At 40.1% G+C, this 22,096-nt stretch overlaps 1 protein-coding gene across 2 annotated transcripts in view; it reads right to left on the bottom strand.

Annotated features, from left to right (window-relative positions):
* Positions 1 to 22,096, bottom strand: part of LOC132119450 (forkhead box protein P4-like) — a 119,143-nt gene that overhangs the window by 25,632 nt on the left and 71,415 nt on the right. The window contains exons 4-6 of one of the 2 annotated variants that reach the window (XM_059529418.1): positions 16,008 to 16,130; positions 10,486 to 10,572; positions 4,104 to 4,257 (exon numbers count right to left, since the gene is read on the bottom strand). In XM_059529418.1, coding sequence (XP_059385401.1) covers positions 4,104 to 4,257; positions 10,486 to 10,572; positions 16,008 to 16,130 — 364 coding nt within the window. The remainder of the gene's footprint in view (positions 1 to 4,103; positions 4,258 to 10,485; positions 10,573 to 16,007; positions 16,131 to 22,096) is intronic. The other variant, XM_059529419.1, reaches the window with a different exon arrangement.

Here is a 22,096-nt window from a genome sequence, read left to right as displayed (position 1 = left end):
TTTTCTAGGCAGAGAGTTTTTTAGTATGTTTATTAGTTTTTCTCATCTTTGTTGTGCTGAAGACTATAAGCCCAGTGTTGAATGATGAGAGCTCCTTCGGAAAGCATCCAAACCTACATATCTCCTTATCACACCTCCAAAGCCCCCCTCCACCCCACCACATCTTGAACGGTGGCCAGCTGGCAGTGCATCCAGCCCCAGAGATCACAAAGCCTGGCAGTGCGCTGACATTAGTGTGGCAAGCCATAAAGCACCAGGCGCACACCGTGTCACACTTCCTTACGGGAGGGGGGCATGCCAGTGGTACTTGTTAAGTTCACAGGACAGCAGAAAGAGGGACCCATCCAAATTTGAGGAAGCAAATGACTAATTTCAGCATGTTTTTGTCATATTTCAACATCTCCAGAAATCCCCCTCGCTACCTCCATTTGTAATTATCACTGTCCCGACCGGCACTGCAGCTCACTGGGTGAATTAATCTTGGCGAGATGCACTCTTGGCATTTTTTTTTCCTTAAACTTGCTGAATTCAGGATTGTTTTTGTCTCTTAGAAAGGCAGAGGGGGTCTAGGTTGGGAGGGAGATTTGAGAGTGTAAAAAAAAGAGGAGAAGAAGGGGGGCCACCCAAGCTCGTCTGGTGCACACTGTTCCCGAAAAGCCACTGCCTGCTATGCTATCTCACATGGCAAAGACTTAATAGTAATCTAAATATTATGTCTGGTCCGTCCGCATTCTTGTCCCAGACCCCGCCAAAACAAAACTCCTTGCCTGGCCTGGCTCTCTTCATCACCCCCTCCCCACTCTCTTCCCAGCAGGCCTGGGGCCAAGAAAATGATGTATGGCCACACTTGCAGCTACAGGCTGTTGTTCACTAATCACAGACAACCTGACAGAGCACTAAAGAGCCATGGATGTATTTTAACCCTGCAAATAACCGAGCCAGCCCGGTGGCATGGCGCTGTTGCTGTGGACAGAGGGAGGGAGGTGATTTCTGCGAGTTTCTACTTTTGTGAAAGAGCAGACAGAACATAGGAAGTGGAAGGGAGGACACAGGGTGGAGATCGAGCGGTTTACCTACAGTGAAGTGTTTTTGTATCTCATTTTCTTCCAAACACACACACAGTCGCACACAGACAGAGCCAGGTGAGGCGTTTCCCCTGTGGTTGGCCACATAGTCTCTATTTCTCTCACACACACACCTCACAGAAAACATTGAAGCCAACCTCAGCTTTACATACAAGAGTGTGTTCCTGAAATTGAGATCAATTTAGCATTTGGTATTTGGTTTATTGAAGCTGATGTGTCATGACGTTAAAACTTTACTTAATGTTCAGAGACTATGAGTAAACCATTGTTAGGTCGATTTCTCTGACATGCATAAACAATGTGGTGTTTTCAAAATATTACTCAGTTAGTATGAGCAGGCTAGCATAGCAACATTGACTCAACCAATGATGTGAGTTTGGGACGGGGCTACCTGTTTACTTGACCAATGGCAGGCCAGTGACAGACATTATTTTTTAATTTCTTTTTGATGCAGCATAAGTTTAAAGAAGCTCAAGTAAGACGTTTTTTTGTCATTATTTTTTGAAGAAAGATTATTATTTATTTTTTTAGTCACCTGTTAAATTTGATCAAATGAATGCATCCTTCTTAACAAAAGTATGTTAATTGTAATGTATGTAATTTTTATATATATTATATTATATATATTATTACTGACCCCAAACGTTTGAATGGTAAAATATAAAATGTAAGCATTTATTGTACTGTTTTACCACAGCTCAGACAGCATTACATTGTCTGATTACCATCTAAAAGTGATTAATATTCATAAGTGGATGGCCATTGAGACTGCTCACAAGGCAACATAACAAATTCCCCTTTGGTTTATCATGTCTGCTCCATCTTCTAGCTCCATACATCACAAATTCTGAAATTTCTTTTTTTAATAAAATCGAAGAAAATTTTGGCATGGTGATCACAAAGCATAAAACTGAGTCAGACAGATCTTGCTGGGCCATCTGAATAGGAATTTAAATTACTTACTATAACTGTTAAGTGAGTATTACAAAGAAACAAAAGTCATTCCGACTATCAGTCTGTCTAATGCATTGAGTCAATTGGGTTTGAAACTCTAGCCTTTCTAGGAGAATGGCTGGACACGCCAAACAAACACAAAAACATCAACAACAACAGTTGGCGCCACCCATGGATCAGAGAACAAATCCTTTTTAGTGGCAGCTACGGCCAAGCATGACTAGCCAGAAGAATGCACATGGTTGGCTGGCCAGTCATAATGGAGGGCTTCTTTTCAGAGAGGGATTGTGGGGAAATTCCGTGTTTCTGCTCTGTTGCAGGATTTGTTGAAGGGATTCCAAGAGCCCAGAGTTTATTGTTCATCAAACCCGTTGAAACAATGACATAAGCAATGGGGGATGGGCGGGCGCGAGGGTCTGTGCCAGAAAGATGCCAAAGCCAAAAGTTTACAGCTGTCGTGAAAAATTATTTTCATCAATCTGCGAACCTTCCTCTGACTTGCTCCTTGCTCTCTCCCATTCTTTTTTTTCCCACCAGACTTTTCTAAAAGCAGCCATGTGCATGTGTGTGTGTGTGGTAGGCCCACTTGAGTCTATGTTTTCTTAAGACTGAAATAATCAGAGATGTCAAGAGCAATGGGTGAGAATGAGAGTCAAGCACTCTAATAAAAGACTGGGATCATTTTGGAGGCCCTATCGGCAAGAGTGGCAGGGATTTTGGCATGGAAACTGTTTGTTCTGTCCTGTTGAAGCTCTTTTAATGTTACGACCGCTGTGGAACCTGTGAAAGTTGATGTGTCTAATTTTGTTGGACAGTGGCCAGTTTGCAGTCGAAATCCATTTTTGGTAGGGCCTTTGACAAAACAAGGAAAACTAAATAATAAAAAAAAACATTCAAAAATGATCCAAAACCTCCATTTCCTTCTGTAGGATAAGTGCATCTGGAGCATGTAAAACTCATGGGCGCACACACATAAGCCCCACCAAGCCTGCACACAAAGCCTGGTGAATTTTGTGGCATATTTTACCTATTATCCAAATGACTGCCTTCCACAAAACCAACAATCAAGCTTTGCTTTTATCTCTTTATGAGCTGATTAAGTTAACAAGCTTCACATGTGGGTCCATGGACATGGCTGTAGTTAGTCTCCAGGGGGCTCCATCCCGCTCTAATAGATTGAGATGATAGCTCATTGCCAAATTTTGGATGAAGGCGAATGAGGGATTCATTTTACAGCCAGCTTTATTAGCATTAAACGTTGTGCGTGTAGTAGCGGGGCAATCTGAGAATGTGCATTAGAGTGTGTGTTTGTGTGTGTGGTTAGGGCTGACTAAGGAAGAATAAGTGGGAGGCGAACACAGGTCTGGCTTCAGGAAGAGACCGCCATCTGGTCCTGAGCTATGGGTATGAACACAGATGCTGCATTTATTTAGCACGCTGCATTTCCTCCAGAGCTCCACTTTCCTTTAATAGGCATCACGAAAGGAGCGAATCAGACACTCTGTAGTGTTTTTCTGGCTGTTGAGGACAAGAGGAGAGCTGTGAAAGAGACAGACTACCGGGTTGAGAGGCCTGCGGTTGTAGCACCTCACCCTGGGGCTAGGCGGAGTCACATGTTTGTGGTCAATATTGACCAGCTAATAGACCTAGGGAAGAGTTTTGTACCTTTAAAGATATACATTAATTATTTGCATTAAAATCGTCTTATAAAAATCCTAAATTCAGCCAAATCCCCTTCCTTTCACAGTAAATGTTTAAAAAGTCTTTAAAATAAAATATGACAACTGAACTTAAATGGAAAAAAGCACATTAAAATTACTAAAATGTAATATATATATATATATATTATAGTTAAGAAATAATACCAAAATCACACTGGGCAGCACCTGTAGCCTCACAGGATAGCAAAGTGTCTATTGAAACTCAGTGATGCAGTATATCAGGTACTGTCTCACAAACACTGAGTATTCAGACATCTTACACATTTGCAGGAAAACTGTCAATCCTCAGCCTTGTTTGCCAGATAAATATGCATCCTTTGTGTGACTGCACTGGTATGTGTACCTTGCTGCAGGCTCTGAATGGGTACTGCTCCTTGTCCCGGCTGTAGGTTCACCAGGCCCTGTCTTTGTAGATTCAAAATGTGTTGCTGCTGTAGTTGTTGCATCTGAATCAGCTGCTGCTGGAAAGCCAACTGTTTATTCCCCAACTGCTGCTGCTAAGAATTAGAGAGAGAGAAAAGCATGTTACACAACAAAACAAATAAATGGGAAAAGTGAGAGGAAGAGACTTGTAGAGCTGCAGGATGCGGAAGATGGAAAAGATGAGACATTCATTGGCTTTTATAAGCCTTCAACCTTGTCCAGGACATGTTTAGATTGGACATATCCTGGAATAGAGATATTTTCTTCTCCAATCACTAAAGCACTTCCTGTAGCGGTAGACAACAAGCAGACAACAAAATGCTTAGACTCGGTTCAAAGTGTCGAAGTGCACTGTGAAGCCTTGTGCATTAAGAGATAACACATTAATCTGGGAGTGACAGTTCCATGTGGTCTAGGACAGACACCAAAGACACGCTCGCAAGCATGCTTGTTCATTCCTGTGTGTAGCAATCTGTTAGCATGTGGTTGGCGCGCAATTACCACGGCAATAAACAGTGACTAACAACATCTGTGCACAATGTTAAGAACAGTTCCAGATTATATGACATCAGATGTTTATCATTTCACGATAAGGCTTGGTATTTTTTCACTATGCATGAAATGTGCTTTGTGAAACTTGAGAAGCGTGACTCCACAACCCTCTTTCTCTGTTTCATAAACAGGTCTCAATGTGTGCAGACAGTCATTTTTCAGCTATCAAGATATATATTATATATTAAGCAGCACGACTGTTTTCAAATTTGATCATAATAAACATTTTTTGACCACCAAATCAGTATTTTACAGCATATTTCTGAAGGATCAATGTGACACTAAAAACTGGAATAATGGCTGCTAAAAAATCATCTATGCATCACAAGAAAAAAACTACACTTTAAAATATATTAACATAGAATTTAAAAAAAAAATTGTAATCATTTTTCAAAATATGACAGTTTTTACTCTATTTGTTATTTAATAAATGCAGCCTCAGTGAGACTTCTAAAAAAACAAAACAAAAAAACAACTTCAGGAAGTCTTATAGATCCAAAACTGATCCAAAAAAAAAAGGAAGATGATAGTACTTTAGAAACCTTGTTGAAAGTATACATGCACCTTTAAAACAATAAAGCAACCAGTACAAACTCATTTCTAGAGCAGAGAGGTGGAGAGTTCTGTGTGTGTGTTTGTACTGTATGTGTAAGGGTAAGGGTGAGTGCTATGGAATACATGGCATGTGCCGATAAGGTCAGCTGGTGTCATGGTGATAAATGTCCTCCTTCCTGAACTGGCCTGTGTCAGACCACTGTTTCAAGCAACAAGCTTTTTGATGTCCCCCCCAATGAGAGATGGGCCTTATCTTCTTTAAGATAACGGTACGAAAAAAGTAGAGGGGAGAAAGAAAAATTGTAGAAGGCGGGAAGTAAAATAAAAAAAGAAAAATAATTAAAGGTAGTTTTTTAATCTCACTGTCAGAGAAGTGTTTGAGGCCTCTGCCTGGGGCACAAGGCCCCATGGGAAAGGGCCACATGGGTCAACATCAACAGAGAAAAGAGAAAACACAGGCCCTTTCCAAAACCTAGTGAAGTGCTTTGTTCCCTACTACCAACATATGCAACTATCTTCAAAGACAGTATCCTAACAATCATGAATCCTCACAAATGAACAATTTGGAACAGGCAGCAACTCATATAGTGCTTCACACAAGAGAATCAACTCACAAGTGATTTAAATAGTCTGACATTAGCATGCTGCTAAGCTAACAACGTAATACTATACTAAAAATAAAAATACAGAAGCAAGCAGGGAAGTAAGCATTTGACCAAATGTCAGAAAAAGCATAAATACAGACAATAGTAATATGATTGAAAGGTTTATCACTGTTGACCTATAGGTGTTGCAGTCAAAGCAATTGCATTTGCAAGCATTGCAGAGATCAAGCCATCAATTTTGTTGATGCGGTATATGAAAACAATTCCGTCTATCAAAATGCAAAATCGCGACTGGCTGACATGTGAATATTGTGCACATGTTATTCAAGAATGGTTTAACTTATCAACTAGAATTACATATGTTTTTGCATCATCGGAAGATGATCTTTGACAGTTTTGGTGAAAATCAGACTAACCTTCTAGGATGAGCTCGAAAAAGTAGGTTTTTCAATTATTTTTTTAATTTTTTTATTGTCCGGTAGAATTTAAAATGTTGGTGTCCATTTGACTCGACATGAGCCTTCAGTGCTTGGCCCCTAATAATAATAATAGGAATGCCAACGGATACAATTGATGCCTTCACACCTTCGGCACTTGGCCCCTAATAAAAACATATTCCACCCATAAATATTACATAAAAGAATAAATTAACTATATTGAATTTTTTTTTTCCAATATTTTCACCACTTAATGAAATATTTAGATTTATAAATGGTAGCATAATTAAGTTTATGTTAGGCTTTTTTTGTAACTATGTGGAGAGATCACTAGATCATTAGGAACAGAGCAACTGTTACAAAGTCCAGATGGCAGATTCACACACACAAAAAAAAAAAAAAAATATATATATATATATATATATATATTAATAAAAAAATAAAAAAATCATCTTCTTAAATGCTATTTTCTTCATATTTTCTACCTTAAAAACAAAGTTAATTTTTTTTCTTATATTCACAAAAAACAAACAAAAAAAAACAGATTTTTTTTTATTTTATTTTACATTTTATTTATGATTGCTCTATATACAAAAGTTAAGAAGAATTTGAATTTCTGAAAAAAAGTTCTGAAAACTCGTGGTATTTAACCTTTTAAAGTTAGGATAACCTCCAACTTGTCTTAAATCCCCAAAGTTAAGATGTTGAATTAATTTATTGGGTAGTTTCAAATATTAAGCATTACAGCAAAACGCTAGCTATGTATGATACATATTACTATTACTAAGAATAGAGTACTCTGAAGTGACATTAACAGAATGATAATTTAAACAATGATCTGTCATGATTATGCATGTCTTAATTTGAAATTCAGGAACAACTTAACAGCAAAAACAGCTCAAATAAGGACCTTGTTTTTAATTTTATAATCACAACCTTATTTCCGGCAGCATTCAGCACACATTAGAGTACCAAAACACACACACACACACACAAAATTAGTAAATATCTGAGAATATCAAGTGCAATTCTTGTTTGCAAATATTGTTTCTTTCATGAATCCAGCCTCAGCTCTCTGTGGAGGGGCCGTACTTGTTCTCTTTCCTAACTTTTGAGAATGACAGATTCGATAAAAGCTAACAGAGAACATTCAGTTAACACGCAACTGAAAGAAGTGTGCTAACACCAATATTCAGCATGTCTATCCCTCACTTCATCCCTGTGTTCTCTCTTTTCTCTTTCTCTCCCTGTTTGGGTCCCATGGGACACAGTTCAAGTTCTTTAACACATTGTGTCTGCACGCTGTTTACATTAGATGCAGTTGAGTGGCTAAAGCTAGCGGAGTAACAGGCCTGTCAGCTTGATTTATGAGCACATCAAACAGAGTTTGGGCACGCCAGGCCCGACTGACAGCGCTACTTCATTAGACTGACTCCAGGGTGACTCCACAGTTCAGCCGTCAAACTGAGAGAGTGAGAGAGTGGCTGAAACAATAAAAAACAGAAAAAGAGCAAAAGTTGGGATTGATGATGCAAAAATGTGTGTGGCAACCATCTCTCCCTTTCTTCTTTCTGTCTACAGTATCTCACCTCTCAACCTGCTTGTGCTGACTGGCAGTGATATGGGTGGCAATTAAAGCCTCTTTTACTGAGAGAGAGCATAGTCCTGAGAGATTGAGTTTCCAATATCAATCACAGATTATATGAAGAGGCCACTTGCCATAATCGTTGAAACTTTATGCTAATAATGACGAATGAAAGGTGGTATTACGGCCAGGGATGCAGCTAGCTTCATGGCCTCAGGGGGCAGTTTCCTGTTCTAGGTGGACCAACAGCATGGCCTAACAAAGAAAAGGGAGGTTTCAGAGGATGAAGGGCTTTAAAAGAGGGCTAGAGGGATGAGAAACACCACACATACTTGTGTTGCTTTCTTTTTTTCCTGCTTTTTTAACTGCTTAACTGTTAGTCCAGTGCTGTCAGTGCACTCATCCCCAGGGGAACACCAATACATGGCAGACAACACGCAAGTAAACACACATTCAAACAGAAGAAACTTTCAAAATGTCCTAATATAATATGCTTATATCCAATTTTCCTTGCACTGACACTCCAGACAGCATCAATTTACTAGTAATATCTCCATAACCTAAAATGTACAGTATACAAGTATGATAAAAATGTTTTATGTATTTATTTAATTAAAAAAAAAATAGAAAAAAATAGCATGCTTGTTGGCCAAGCATGCTAGCATACTTGTATAGGGCCATATTTCAGACCGACTAAAGAGGCCCAGAACAAACGTGAGCTGATCCGCAGGGAAGAGGAGCTGACCACTGCCCTCCCAATTTAATTTCCCATCTCTTCTTCCACTTGGAGAGCACACCGTCTCCCTCGCTCTAATATTTAATAAAGGAAAATGTCTGAAAAACTCCTGAGGCCTTGAATAAGGTTAGTCGTGCTTTTATACCTTTCCCCTCCCTCCTTCTCACTTTTCAATCCCCCCCCCCCCCCCCCCCCCCCCATGGACTATGTCACGTTCCATGACTATCTGTGGAAAATATCAGGATACTGGTCTCATTTGCTGGAGCGTGTGTGTGTGTGTCACTCCGTGTACGTGTGTTTCAGACACCTTGTGTATTTGCCACACATTTGCTCCATCAGTCACAATGCTGTCTGGGGCATATCTAACGGGTCTTAATCCCTGTCCTCCATGGCCTATAGCATCCACCCTCGCTCACCACCCACCTCAGTCACTCACCTGTTATGAAGTCAAACATGGTTAGTGCTGGGATCTGTTTACTGCTTTGCTGGATTTTTAGGCACTTTTCAGATGGAATGCCAGATAAGAGACTAAAACAACATCATCAACACCTTAGTCAGGTTTGGAAACAATCTGTAACAACAATTGCTAGTAACTATGCTAGCAGCTATGTGCTAATCTCTGCTATTTTGATGGTTTTGGACTTTTTTCAGGTATGTAAATGCATCTCAATGACCAGTCAAACCATTTTAACACAAGTTAAGGAAGGTTAGGAGACACGCTAGACCAATTTAACATCAGTTTGTGGAGGCTGAGAGGCTAGCAAGGCTTTAAAGGCTAGCTTTCTAGTAACTGTGCTAGTAGCAGCTGTGTTAATATCTGCTCTTTTAAGCTTTTGTTAGATAGACAGGCTGCAAAACCATCTGACTGACCAGTGGGAAAGCTGGGAGACTAACTAGACTATCCTAAACCAATTTTCTTAGGCTGGTTTAGGGATTTTCATAGGGATGCAAACACAATGCCCTATTTTTCTTTCGCATTCACAAGCTACTGTAACCTGCATCTTGCTAGCAACAGTGCTAGCAGCTGTGTGCTAATCTCTGTGCTAAACTGTCTGTTCATTAAGCCCTCATGAAAACGCAATGATTGTTTAAGTTGTATATATCTCATGCCACCGAAAAACAGGCCACATAAGTTTGGAATTCATTTGACCGCCAGATTAGTGCAGATCTCTTCTCCCGCAGTGTGCAGGCAAGCGATTACACCCTTGCCTTTGTTGTGCTACAGTCTTATCCTCAGTGATCCAACATGATTCCCCCTCACCTTCATTACCCCGATCAGGTCCTTCTCCTCTTCCAGTGCATTAATTGACAATTAAAGAAATTCGTCAGCTCCACCATAGTGGGTTGTAATAGGGATTTTCCCCTAGGCTTAGCAAGCGGCGACTTGTAAATTAATTCTTAACGAGTATTAGCGGGGAATCCCATGGTTTGAGCATGACTTTGGTCAATGGCAAAGAAATGAAAATCCATATTCCCCAAATGTCTTGATCTGCATTTTTGAATCGCTTAATACACAAAATGCAACTGAGTGCTTGAGAGAGGAGGAAAAAAACAAGGTGGCAATCGTCTATTGTCCTAATGAGGTTTTCATGTAATGCTCAGAGTCTTTATAAGGTCTGTGCCATTCAGTGCAGCAGAAAATCCATCATACAATAATCTCACATATAAGAACAGTTATTTTCAAAGAGCTGGTTTCTGGCTTTCAAGAGGAACTGGCCTCTGCTGTGTGACAAATCACCTGTCAGCCATCTTGAGGATGCTCATCTAGAATGCTATGAGGGCGAAGTACACTGTGAAGTGCACTACAGAGGGAGGGGGCAGGGGTGTCTCACCTCTTTGGCCTGCTTCCCTGCTTGCTGTTGCTGGGTAAGGAGTTGGAGGTGCAACTGCTCCTGTTGCTTTTTGTAGTACTCCTGCAGCTAGAGACAGAAAGAGAGAGAATGAGTTTAATTGAATGGAAATGTAACGCTACATTGCAAAACATAAAAGGAGCAAAATTTATCTTACTAAATTGTAAACTTTATGCTTTAAAAAATTCTTTATTCAAGATATATTGTATGAAAATGACAATAGTATTATTATAATATTACAATAAGATTTTACATAATATTTGTATATAATATAATATTTTATGCTATTTTGCAAAGCTTATGCAAAGTTAATTAATTTAATTATTCAGAATGTTTAGATATATTACTAAAATTATATATATATATACATATATATATATATATAAAATTTAATATTTTTCAATGTGAGATGAACAAAATTCAAACTTCAGTGTAGCAAGAATACAACATAAATATATGCTGAAAAAAGAGCACTTCAAAAAAAACTCAATAACATACACTTTCAAACATACCAGGTTCATAACTACTGCAGAAAGTAGTATGAAGGTCACATGAATTGATTGAACCCTTTCTCTCCATTTTCTTTATTATTCTATATAAACCATATAAATGGTTTTAAATAGCATTTGAACATCAGTGCTTCATCTGTAAAGAGACACCATGGCAAAATAGGCTGCCCAAAACGGTCCTGTCCATCTGCTTATACTGGAAAATGTGGTGCTATCAAATGAGTTACATGATACTGGGTATCTAGGATGACGTAGTCGGGTGCAAGGAGTTGCGTTTATGTCTAAAGGCATAAAAAATGAAAACAGGATAAAACAAGATCAGCTTCTAGCTTAAGGGCTAAAGTGCCTCCATAATAAGGCATATTCATCTTTTTTCAGCATTCCTGTAAAAAGCAGCTTAAACACCTGGCAGGTGGCATATAAATGTGTCTTGTAAATCATCTGTCCACTCTTCTCTTGACGTGGCACACCTGACAGCGTCGAGACAGGCTTCCTTATTTATGATTGACTGGACTAAAACACACAACACCTGTCTGAGAAAACGCTGGTAAAATTTGCCCTTTGCTTCGAATCTCAAAGCAGTTTTTATCGCTACCTCCAGAGTAACAGTTATGATTAGAACACAGTTGGTAGAAACCAGCCAGAGATCAGCAAAAAAAAAAAAATTATGCCTTAAGCATCTGAGAGATCTGAAACACAGACACCTGCCTGATTCCTACATAGATGCTTTCCTATTCCTGGCACTAGTATGGTTTATTATATACAAAATCATGCCATTGTCAAACGAAAAAGCACCCTTTGTGTGTTTTTCTGGTTCTGTTTGCTTGCGTGCAGGGTTTGTGTTAAGTTAATAAAGCACAAGAAAGGTGTTTACACACTGGTTACTGATTCAAAACTCAGCTGAATGGGTCTCTATCTCCTCTAAAAAAGTAAACATAGACTTATATGTGCTTTATCACATACACCTCACAATGGCACACCTTGCTCTGATTAAAAGCTTTGGGAACAGACTGAGGCATGTGGGAGTCATTGATTTTAAGTGTGCACAGTATGGTTAGGGGTATGTTTCATTCTTCAGAACAATGAAGGTTATTAGACAAAAACATGAAACAGGTGTGCAAGGGCAGAAGAGTGGAGAAAGGTTTAATCATTAACTATTATCAATGACTGATTCTGTGAAAATCTTATGCAGTGCTAAAAGTGTTTTTATTGGTTGCCAAGACAAACATTACTATTATTATTCAGCATACTTTCCAGGTTTGCTAACTGAGGGTCCATTAAAAAGATAAAATCACTCAAATCAATACCTTAGTAACTAAACAGATGTGTCTTCCGAAGACACTCATTTCTATAGAAGATGCTACAATTTGTATAAGCAACTCAAATAGCAGTAAACTTTAACTAGCAGTAGCATACCTTTGATGTTCACTTGAAAATCTGGAAATAATATACATAAATATTCACTAAAACAAGAAGTAAATTGTATATACTTGAAGGTTTTCACCTCCAAAGATTTAATAAACTCACAATAATACTATTCCCTTTCCTACATTTGAAGGAGAAACAAATATTACACGAGAGAGGCTTCCTGTTATGCTACCATGTTTACTTTCACCTATTTGAACTAGCTGCTACTTTCAACTTGCTACTCTTTTACAGAGTCCTAAGTGGGACTGGCTTGCACCCACTAACACTGTCATTACACATCTCCAACCGTAGCTCTGGCTAACCGCAGCGGCCACCGCAGTCGCTTTGCTGTTTGTTTTACTTTCAGATTATTAATTTACCCAGGAAAGCCTATTAAGATTAAAATCTCAGCTTCGCATGGTTGACCTATTTAACATGGAAGTACACGTTGACCGAACAAGCAGAGCACGGTGGCCCTCGGACACGCAGGGGCCGTTGTGGAGTGCCTGGGGGAACCTCGGCCACAGCTGCTGGAGAAAAAAGTTGAATAATGATACCCTCATTAACTCCTTATCACACATAGTGTTTACAGATGTAATGCGGGCTTACTCAAGGAATGAGGGAACTTAACTGTGGGCTACGTACCAATTCACAACACTGTGCAACTTTAAAAAGAGAGAGTTGACACAAAATACTTCGGGTACTTTTAATAAGACATGGTCGAAAATGAATTCTTTGCATAAAGTCTTTTATAATTATTCTGCATGCAGCTTTTTGACCTCATATTAATTAAAAAGACTTACTGGAATATTTGTCCTTTAAAAAAAAAAACTATTTATTTTAAAATGAATTTTAACCTAAGATTCTAAAATGTGAAGAGACTAAAAACTTCAGTTAAGCATGTCTGGGGTCATGTACATGTGTTCAAGTAAATGCCTGGATTGTTTTTTTCAATGACTACAGTCATTTGTGATTATTGAAACTTTTTTTTAATTTTTATTTTTTTATTTTGATTCAGACAGATTCACTAATGAATCATTCATTTTGCTAATTAAAGAACTGACTTCAAAGAACAATTCACTCAGAAATTTAACACTCCTCTACACAAGTATGCAAGAACCGATTACATATTTTAGAGCAGACAAGGAAAGAAAACAGATGTTCTGCTGACAGAATAACAGACAGAAAGCTTTCATTTGACTTGTTGTCTGTCCTCAGAAAACTTCTCTTGGTTTGACCTGAGTGTACACAACTTTAGTCTTAAACAAGCCTTGAACTCACTCATCTTCTGCTGTTTTAGACGAGCAGTTCTGCCAAGCAACACTAAAACGCTGTATTCTTTTTACAAAAGCCATCTCACACCTCTGCGTACATTTGACTATCTGTCGTTGTGCCATTTTACAAGATATTGAAGGTAAGCTACCTCACATCTGTGATGCTGAGCCACGGTGCTTTTGAACAGAGGAAGTCAGCGAGCTGTAAGGTGTGAAGCGAGACTACATTTACCACACTAAAGGCATCTGGCCAGCAATATGTCTCCTGTCTCTCGGTTTAAAACTCTCCTCAACGCCTCGCTGTCGCCCGCCTGGCCTCGCTGCCTTTCGCCCACTCATTACCCCTTTAATTCATGCCAATATGAAGCTGAATAGTTGTGGGAATAATTAAAGAATAATTAAGGGTTTTTTAATGATTTGATTCAGTGGTCCCCTTTCACGTTTAACTGCGCGCCTTGAAAGGCATTCACCTTAGATTCCCATTATTGTGACCTTGGTTTTGCTTAACAGCACAGAGAAGGGATAAAAAAGGCAAAATATATCAGCTGGGCTGTAATTAAGGGTTGGAGGGATGGAAAGGTTAACTCACATATACATAAGTGCACAAGCATACATAAACATGCACTTGCTCCCACTTTCCTGCACTCATGGTCTTCGTATGTAAAATCGTATTTGTAATGGTATTCACATGCAGAATAAGCCGAAGCCCACTCGTTCTCCCACACCCACTGGGAAGAGATCAGGGACGGACTGAAAGAGTGAGCATTAAAAGCCACTTCTCACGTGGTTCATCACCACTGCAAACCATTAAACCCACTGACTTTTGCTAGAGATGTAAAACAGCCCATGAACAGTTAATGAGGGGGACAAAATTGCTAAGTTTCTTTCTCAAAAAGCTGAATTTTGATTTCTGTGAGCAAGCGACTCAATAAATTTGTCAGATCAGCTTGGCGCAATTTATACTCGTCTAAAGCAACCTCCTCCTTCTTACTACTAAATCGATTCTGCTCTCTGTCAAGATTATTTATGTAACAGAAAACCTTTTCCGTATTTTAGCCGTGAAAAATAAGCACACATTCTCAATCTGGGAGGTTTTGGAGAGGTGCCTGACCTGATTTCTGCCCGAGCACTGTGTGTGAAAAGGTCGAGGCTGCAAAGAATTTTGGGACGATGTTAAATATTTGAGAGACATGAGAGAAACGGGATTGTTTGTTTTTTCATGTCTGCTCAGGGGTCCCACCTCAGGCCTCCAGGCAATATCGCAGCAAGATAGCAGAAGCTGCACAACTAATAAACAAAGAAGATAGCTTTAACATATCGCTCCCTGACCGCCGGCGAGTCAACGTGTAGCGACACCAGCCAAAGGAGGCGTCGCCAACACAAGAGTATGCTTGTAAATGCCGCTTATAAACACCAGAGCCAAGTAACATCAAAGCCGGGGAATATATCATTCCGGGCATGCCTGTGAGGATGCATTCAAAGTTATACAAAAAGCGATTACATTACGAACTCTGACATCCACACTCAAGACCTATTAACAGGGTTTGTACGTGAATGTTCATTTACTGTGCCATCCTACGGCACTCTATAAAAGCACTGGCAACAGCTGTTGGAATGAAGGACGTCAGTCTGAGATTTCTGTCGATTTGGCAGGATTCTTCTATAAAACATGTGAGGCTTGTGCAGTTAGAGGTTTAGAGCTTAAGTTTTCTTAAGGAAGTATGGAACAAAGCTTTTGTGTTTTTATGTCTGAGTACACATATAATTGAAAAGGTTTCAAATGTTTGTTTGTTTAGTATGTACTCCTTGGCGCCAACTTGATATTTCCCAATTAATGTGGAGTTTTGTATGGAAGTGAAAATAAATAAATAAATAAATAAATACAAAGGTATTTGTGACACTTTTTCCTTATAGACTTGTAAATGCGCATTTATACGTACATTTACCTTTTAAAAGTCTGAGGTCAGTACTATTTTTTAAAACACTTTTATTCAGCAAGGATGCCTTAAATTGATCAAAAGTAACAGTAAAACAAGTAATAACATTGTTGCACAAAATTATATTTCAAATAAATGCTGTTCTCTTGAACTTTCTATTCGTCAAAAAATCCTGAAACAAAATGTAGCACAGTTTCTTAAAAATATATATTAATCAAAAATTTTCCTTAGTAAATGAAAAGCTTCTTGATATTTTGATTAGCCAGAACCACTACCAATTGGCATTGACATGTCCGGCAGCCCAGACATTCACAAATATCGTTTAAAGTTCTGTGTGTGGTGATGCACCCGTGTGTGTCAGTGTGTGTGTGTGTTACCTGTTGCAGCATAAGTGCTTGTTGCTGTTGGAGTAAAGCTTGGAGCTGAGGTGGAGAGAGGATCTGCTGCATCTGCTGAGGAGTTATCATTTGTGGGGTCATCATCGCCATGGATACCGGCACCTAATAAGAGGAGACAGACCAATAAATGACCACATGCACAGTTGTGTATGTATTTGATCGTCATATTTGGTAACAGTGGTTCTGTAACAGTGGCTCCCAGCTGGTGAGTTGTGACACTAAAATGTATCAAAGATCTGTTGAGCAGAGTGAAATGATGCTAAATGCAAATTATACCATGCATGTGATAAAATAAACAGGCTTATTGACTGATAAGATGCAAAATCCAAGCCCAAAAACAAAAATCATTGCACTAAATGATACAGTGAGATAAGTACATATCCCTCACATGATACAAAGCCACATCTGTTTCATCTGCATCATAAAGGAATGTTGGACTTCACTTTAATGAACTCTTTATCCTGTCATGTATAAGATAGTACACATAACATCAGCTCTGTTGACACAATAGAGCTCCACACTGCTTGCATTGTAAAGCCCTGGCAGTTTTTCCAAAAGAGAGTGAGAAATCGTGTTGATCAAATCTTCCCTTGAGTATGTAGTCTTTATCAGCCTGAAAGTACTTCAATAAACATAATATTATGATTCGTTATCTAGAGAATCACATCTTTGGAAAAAATAACAAACAGTCTGATAAGATAGCTATCGGCAGGAAACAACTTGCAACAGTCTGGAATTGAGAGTGTAATTTGCTAGACAAGAACGAGGCGTAAAGATGGAAGGCGTGATTCTTATCTTATGACAAATATTCAGAAAAGGAAAGAAACGGAAAGAGAGCTGGGCTCAGCAATAAGGATTTCTTTCTGCAGGCCCAGCCAGGGCCATTAGTTCAGATGTTTACTTGCCCTACTAACATTTTCAATGGCCCCATAGGAAATCCCATATTATTTTTAGCATAATATTTAATATTAAATATCACTGATTTGTTTGATGCTTCCAAGACTATTAATTCCTGTTAGTTCATCAGAATCTCATCTAGATAAATTGATTTAAATCAGCAGAATTAATAACAATAATGTTCGAGACATCACAGAAATCCAAATATTTACGTTAAGTTTGAAAGGTACAAAAACATGTACATATATAACCAACAGATGTAGTACTGCCAAAATTTGGCCAGCGGCTGTCCAGAAACTCTCATATTGGTCATAGTTACCCTTACTCTGTGTGTGCGTAAAAGAGAAAAGGTTTGAAAAAGCCTGAAGGCAGGCCGCCAGTACATGCTTACATTCTTTAATGATGTAGGACCGGCCACTCTGTGAACTTATGGGTAGCTTTTTAATGGGCCAGCAATTTCCACCAGTACAATTTGCGGCTGCTTCCTCGAATGCAACTAGCAATCTTCCACTGAGACAAACACACACACACACACACACAGCCGCTCAGTGGCGTTCCATTTATTTTCCTATTTACAGCTCAAAGGCCAGAACTGATCATCTCCCTGCAACTGCTCAATAAAAATAAAGCTATTTACAGGCAACGGCTGGCTTGAAGCTGACATATGAGCATAAACTACAATCCCGCATAATACGTCCATTTATCTACATTTTCCACTCAAAGAGAATAAAAAAAAGACAGGCAACACCGTGACAACTTCCCAGTCCACTGCCAGTCTGATCTGATATTTGCATTCATTTGTTTTCATGTAGCGCCTGAGCGCTCATATTTTCAGCAGTTTATCTATTCGGAGCTTGAGGGCTCGTGAGGAGGGGTGGAGGAAGGGGGCGAGATAAGGGGAGGAAAGACGAAGAGAGAGAGCTGTCAGACGCAAATTAAATCTGTAAAGGGCTGATTTGACTTTGTAAACAAGATTGGCGGTAAATACGAACACCGGCTTTTTTTCCCGCCAGAAAGGGGGATGAAAGCTCCCGCTCGCAAGCCTCGCGGTTATCACTGACTGTCCGATACTTTTGTATTGTAAACCTCCCTATCACAATCAAACGAGCCATCCATATCCTTCACTATAAGAAGGGAAGAACCCTTCCCAGAATCCATGACAGAGACAAAGAGGAAAATTATACACTCTTTTACCCTCTATGACTTACGCGCCACAAGACAGACGCATTTTATGGGATGGCATGCCACTCACCTTGATTAATTATAGGTGTGACGGAGGTGAGCCTATGTTAGACTAGCGCTTACAGCTAAAGCTAGCAAGCACAGACACATTTCAGCTGATGATATCATGCATCGGATCCCATCAAGGGTGAGAGTTAGAGCTTTCGGTCCTCTGCCAAAATTCAGGCACCCGCCTTTGATGAATTAAATCAAGGGTTAAAACATCAAGGGCCTACAATTACAGCTTTGAAAGCAAGCATGTGCACCCAGAGAAGAAGACAAGGCAAGAGCCGCCTGGCCGACCAGGGATGGAGGGATGTGTCGTATGCGTGTGTATTGTTTGTTCATGCAACTGGGGAGTCAGAATGTTAGATAGGGCAAAAGAGGGGGCTCGGCGTGGCGGGCACTTGGCGGCACGCCAATTTGCAACACGCGGCTGCTTGTCACTGGAAAAGAGCGAAATGAAAACCTGTAATTAATTGCTCCTCTGCATCCCATTCTCCCGCAGTGACAACCCATACATTCTATTTTATACACACGTTCATTGACATTTTCAAGTTGCAGGCGTAATAATTACCAGAGTTATAACACCTTCTATTGCGGCGCGACAGTGGGATTGACGAGCCACCTGAATGCTGAGTTGTTAAGGTTTGACGCCATTAATTGCCCCTATAATCTAATATCACAAAGGCAGGCCATTACACAACGTGAGCAGAGCATGCAATTCGACACTACGGTTTCAGAGTAGTGCAGGAAAACAAAAGCGCGCCATTAGGGACTTGACGGACGCTAACAAAAGCGTAGCACAATACGGAATTATATTTTCATTCGGCTTTGTCTCTCACCCATAAATGATTCCCCCCGTTCATTTGCCGCTGAATAGACCCAGTAATAGAGGAGTCCGAAACCTCAACCATTTGAAGCCAGGCATTTATTAAATGCATTTAATTTTTTTTCTTCCTTTTTTTCTTTCTCTCTTTAAATTAGTATGCAAAGGAAAAGAAAGGCAAGGGAGATATTTTTCTTGATTAGCAGAAGCACATTGGCGAGCACCTTACTGTGAATTATCAAGCCTGAACACTCATTTACTATATTTTAAAAACAGAGACAAAAAAACATTCTGTAAAGGACTTGAGACACCTTACGCTCTGGCCATAAAAAGAGCACTTGGCCTATAGTGGAGCTGCAATAAATAAAAAAGGCTTTGGAATATGTAAATGCAATATTTAGAAACATATTTAAAATATATTCAGTAACAAAAAAAAGAATTCTGATCAGTTTCCTTGTTTTATTTATTCAACAGGCAATTTTTGGAGGTCACACCTCTGTTTTTTTTTCAGTTGCATCCAAGCTGCAACCTTCTGGTCTCTCTCGTGAAACCAACACGGAAGTGACTGAAATGGCAATTCATCAACTGGCCGCTAGAGGTTGGCTCCAAATGGTAGTCAGTCCCATAGACTCCCCATGTTAAAATGCCCAACTTTACAGCAGAAAAAAAAATATGTTTACAGCCTGGTACAAAAAGTGTTTTTTTTTGTATATTGCTAATTTTGACATTTGTGACAACTGTGAGGGGGGTGAATTTTTTATAACTAACGAGCTAGGTGAGAGTATTTTCAGCAACCAGTTCCCACCTTTTTGCCCATTTTCAATGACTACCGTCCTGTTGCACTTACTCCCATCCTCATGAAGTGCTTTGAACGGCTAGTCATGCACCACATCAAGTCTCTCCCCCCCCCCACCTCCCTGGACCCCTTCCAGTTTGCATATTGGTCCAACCGGTCGCCCGATGATGCCATCGCCACTGCCATCCACTCAGCACTCACACATATAGACCAAAAGGACTCATACGTCAGAATGCTGTTCATAGATTCAGTTCAGCATTCAACACAATCATCTCTCAACAGCTCATTCACAAACTGGTCGAGCTGGGGCTCAACACTTTGCTGTGCAACTGGCTGTTGGACTTTCTGACTGGAAGACCTCAGGCAGTACGGGTCAGCAGCAACACATCCAGTACCGACACACTGAACACTGCCCCCCCCCTCTTCACTCTGCTGACCCACGACTGCACACCGTCACACAACTCCAACCTCTTCATTAAGTTTGCAGATGACATGACTGTGGTGGGTCTCATTAGCAACAAGGATGAGACAAACTACAGGAGCGAGTTGAGCCGCTTGGTCGGGTGGTGCAGTGACAACAATCTCTCTCTGAACGTGGAGAAGACGAAGGAGATTTTTGTTGACTTCAGGAGAGCGCACACTCAGCATGCTCCTCTGGCCATCAACGGTGCGACTGTGAAGAGAGTGAGCAGCACAAAGTTCCTGGGTGTACACATCATAGAGGACCTCTCCTGGACCGACAACACTGCAGCACTGGCCAAGAAATCACAACAGCGTCTCTACTCTACTGCTTTCATACAGCGATAGCTGGACGCTTTTGCCCATATTAGGAATTTCCTGTTATGACTTTCTGCGCGAGAGCGACCTCGGGCTTTGAGTATGAATGAAACGCACACACATACACACACACACACACACACACACACACACACACACACACACACACACACGCACACACACACACACACTGCAGGAGAGTTTAGCGCTCCATGATGTTCATTAAGCCTTTCGGTCCGAAAAAAACATAAGGTCATGCGCAGACTATCCTGTCTCTTTGAGTTTAAATCTATATTTATTCATACCAGTTCTTGAAAACCTCTATATGAATACACTTGCCCGAAAAAGCATAATCTACGCCCCTGAATTCATAGTTCAGGTAACTGGCTTTAAAAAAAAAAAGAGCGAAGCACAGAAGAGCAAAGCTAGCCTGGAGATTACATACTTAGAGAGTCCTACGGTGGCTGAACAATTGCCATTGATATGATCAGGAATACTAACATATTATAGCTTGTTCTGGAATAAAAGTAAATAATATCAGGGCTTATGCTATTATACAGCAGGTTAACCTGCAAGCCTCCACCAATCAGTGGCACGCAGGTCAAGGATTATCTGCAGAGGGTGGCTCTAGAGGTCATTATCACTTATCTCATCCACCTTTGATCAGGTAGGAGGAAAAACACACAATACAGTAAACAGAGTCCATCTATACAAGCAAAACCCGCAGCTTTGAGTTTGTAAGTGGCGCACCATCAGAGCAAGAGAAAGGGCATAATGCAAGTTATGCATTTGATGACCATCCACTAAAACCATCTCCACAAGCGTCTGAGACTGTCTGCTAATAAGCCAGCTTCAGTGGCACCTCTGGTGCCTCCCACAACCATTAAGATTCACCAGCACTGTCCACATGCACCACATAGAGCTACCTACTACTGACAGAGGTCAGCTTCAATACAGAGAGAGAGAGCAGCGGGGGAGATGGCCGTTCGCAGGGAGTGGAGCAGTAATTAGAGGGGCTATTTGAAGAGCGAGTTTAACTGATTAACAAAGAGAAAAGATGGGAAATGAGGGAGAGAGAGAGAGGAGAGGCAAGCCAAGCTGCAAGAAGAGCGATGTGTCCCAGAGGTCATAAAGGAAGTAGTAAGGACAGAGAATGCATTCCAATGAGCCTTAATCTGGCTTTTCCTTTTTTTCAGGCCTTGATAAATTACAATCAGTCTTATCAACCACCCTCAGCTCTTTAAAATACAGACACAAGGATGATGATGTGAATCTCTTTTGAACCTTCAGACAGACCTGCGGCCAAAGCCCGACATTGTGTGGTTTATGTGGGGTCTGAAGGGGAACAAGAGAGAGTGTTTTAATACGAAATCCTCCTCAACACAAAATACTGTCAGTCTGCCAAATGACTCACTTTCATTAAACTAAAACTATCTATACTTAAAAGCATTTTTTTCTCCCCTAGCTGTTTCACCTGTGCTCCTGGATTCAATATGATTCCATTAGTGTGGATATATGGAGCGTCTCAATGCATTCAGCGATAAGTTG

Source organism: Carassius carassius, chromosome 38 (assembly GCF_963082965.1).
Source record: "Carassius carassius chromosome 38, fCarCar2.1, whole genome shotgun sequence".
Classification (NCBI taxonomy): domain Eukaryota; kingdom Metazoa; phylum Chordata; class Actinopteri; order Cypriniformes; family Cyprinidae; genus Carassius; species Carassius carassius.
Note: the sequence above shows the minus strand (reverse complement) of the source record. Positions and strands in the feature narration are given on the sequence as shown.